The sequence below is a fragment of the Cyprinodon variegatus genome, unplaced genomic scaffold, assembly GCF_000732505.1.
Source record: "Cyprinodon variegatus isolate N-32 unplaced genomic scaffold, C_variegatus-1.0 Scaffold558, whole genome shotgun sequence".
NCBI classification, from domain to species: Eukaryota; Metazoa; Chordata; class Actinopteri; order Cyprinodontiformes; family Cyprinodontidae; genus Cyprinodon; species Cyprinodon variegatus.
The window spans coordinates 295,686-298,623 of NW_015151011.1; the positions used below are offsets into that span (position 1 = coordinate 295,686).

Below are 2,938 nucleotides of genomic sequence, written 5' to 3' on the forward strand. Positions count from 1 at the left end.
TCAGTCAGTCACCTGCATCTATTTTTCCTCCATTCTATCAGCCAATATTAACATCGACCAACTGCGCCCTCTATTGGGCAATTTCAATCATGACGCTGAAGCGCCATGGACTGGACCAATCAGAGCCTCGCTTTATCGTCATGTGACCTCGTGGCCAACTAGAAGAACGCCTAAACGGCAACAACAAACATGGCGGCGGCTCCGCTCAGCTTCATCTTGGAGAGGTGCTGGACGGAGGAGAAGGAGACGACGCTCATTGCGTTTTTCTCCAGTAAGTCCGACATGTTGGGCCGAGTCCCCCCTCCACCGCCTTTGGAACAGCTGCTGTGGGGGGGCCGGGGGGGCTCCCGGTGCCGCTGTTCCTCCGACAGGCGGGGGGGGGGGGGGCGCCCGTTGCTCTACGGCAGCAACGGCTAGAAGCGATTAGCAACCGCAGCTAAGAGGGACCGAGAAATGAGTTTATAGGAATAAAATGATCTGAAAACAGATTAATATTGAACAGATGTTCCTCACCGGAAGAGAAAGACTCACATTAATGTTCATCATTTAAAGGGTTCGCTGTTAAAAGATGTTCCTCACTATCAATGAATGTTTATACTTAAAATCAATAATTCCAGAGAAAACAATAAATTAGTCTTTAACCCTTTACACCCCCCCCCCCCCCCCATCAGTGAGATCTAGAAGCACAAGATCTATATCCAGCAAAGATGCTGCTAAAAAGCTGCACACTGAAAAAACAATCTTAGAATTAAGTTAAAATTTCCTAAATGAAGTAGATAAATGAGATAGTCTGCTAATGAATGAGGATTTTTACTCTTAGAAAATGATATGAACTTGAAATAAGACAATGAATTTTCTTATTTGAAGTGTAAAGTGTCTCTTTTACCTCCTGAATCCAAGAACAAATGCACTTATTTTAAGAAAAAAAGACTAGATCTAGATTTGGATTTTTTTTCTAGTTTACATCTTATTTTGGCATTTGACCAATTAGATGAGCCCTGGAATAATATATTACTGCTGTAAATTAATTTGGGGGAAAAAAGGTAAAAAGCTAATTGAATAGTTAAAAAGTAAAGATAAAAAGTTAATAAGCCTAGTTAATAATTATATTTAGGTTACGTTTGATCAAAAAAATGTGTTTCTTTCTCTCACAGTGTTTTTAAAGGAGTTCTTATAGAAGCATGTTTGTTATTTTTCTTAATATATTCGGGCAAGTTGACATTTCTTGTTGTTACATTGACATTTATCTTTACCATCAATTATCCATATTTTTTAATGTTATAAAGGTAATAATGTCTTGTCCTGGATTCCAATTGTTATAGATAGGCTATCTGTGTGTCTATGCCTTGAAGATTTCTTTCTCCTGTTCTTTTTGCTAAAATGAGATCACTTGGGAAAAACTCTTTAAATAACATTTCATAACTTATAGGTATTAAATAATCAGGAGACACGACGACAGATTCTGATAGAAATTATAATCCTACTCAGATGAGAGAAGTTGCTTAGAGTTACAGAAGGCAGCTGCTCACCTCTCAGGAAGTGGCCCCGATTAACAGTTAACGAGGCATTTTATGCGTCTCCAGTCTGACACATTTTACATCCTATAGCAGATGATAGACATCCATGGCTCCAGCCTTATCACAATAGGACATGTTGTTCTTAGCTGAAGGACGCCGCTCTCATTCCGTTCACAAATCTTTGCCACGTGCAGAATGAAGATTATAACTGTAGGAACTGTCCTAATTAGATAAACTATTGTGGAAAACATCCGTTCTGATCCAACAGGCAGCTAATATTAAGATGAAATAAACTCACACATCATCAATGATAATTATCCTAACACAATAACTCTGCACCCTGTAAAGGGTTAATGGTAATATTTGAATTCCCTGGAATACCGATGATTTGTAGGCATGTTGCTGACCTGAAGAGTTTAAAGCAATTCCAGGCTGGAAAACAATCAGCGATAATTCTCCAGGCTCAGTTCATGTCCTGATTGATTGATTGATTGATTGATCTCACAGCGGAGAAATGACCTCGTTCTAACAGCTCAAATAGTCAAAGGAGAAGGTGCCAAAGGAAGGTTAATGGGAGATATACAGTATATACAGTGTGTCCTAAAGTCTTTGAAAGCTTTATTTATTTTTGTTTTTTGGGGGCGGGGCTATTTAAAAAACTTATTTAGTTTCTCAGGGAAGGGAAAGACTTTTATTTTTTTAATCAAGTTTTAGTAGAATAAAACAGAAATGTTATTTATTGTCCCACATCGGGGGAAAGTCAGGAGATCGTAGAGCAAATGAAATCTTTCAGCAGTTTTAGAAAAAATATCTTATATAGTTTTGATAGAAATGTTTAATACATAAAGAAAAACAACAGAAAAGATGCAAAGTGAATCTGACTGTGTTCATTATTATTCCTCCTCTGAATGAAAAAAGTCATAATTTATTATAATCTAGAGACTATTAATAACAGGAGGTGAAATGAAACTCCAGACTAGCTTTGAATGTGATGATGTCATCAGTACGCTTCTGTTAAGCCAGATTTATTCTGCGTGCTCCCGTTCTCCCCGAGTCCAGACTTTACTGGGTTCTAGTCAAGAACATAATTGGCGAGGACACGAATCCGTACTCGCGTTCTAGTGAATTGAGAAACGGCCAAAGTTCGGACACTCGTTTAAAACTGCGTAACCTCTATATAGTGATTAAGGTGGACGTTCAGACACAGCAGGTTTTCTTTATTGTTTTACTCTATTATCTGTCCCCACGCCACTGTGTCTCTGGTGACATCATCATGCTGGGTTAGTGCGACAGAAATCAGGAAAGTAAACAATGAAGAGCATCATGGAAGGAAGCCAGGTCGTAGTCAGGTTTTCTTTATTGTTTCTCTCTATTATCTGTCCCCACGCCACTGTGTCTCTGGTGACATCATCATGCTGGGT

General features: G+C 38.8%; 1 protein-coding gene across 1 annotated transcript in view; it reads left to right on the plus strand.

The window, feature by feature from the left end:
• Positions 1-154: 154 nt before the first annotated feature.
• LOC107095584 overlaps positions 155-2,938 on the plus strand; it is a 7,412-nt gene continuing 4,628 nt past the window's right edge. Inside the window, exon 1 of the mRNA XM_015391735.1 lies at positions 155-271. Coding sequence (XP_015247221.1) covers positions 190-271 — 82 coding nt within the window. The 5' untranslated portion in view covers positions 155-189. The remainder of the gene's footprint in view (positions 272-2,938) is intronic.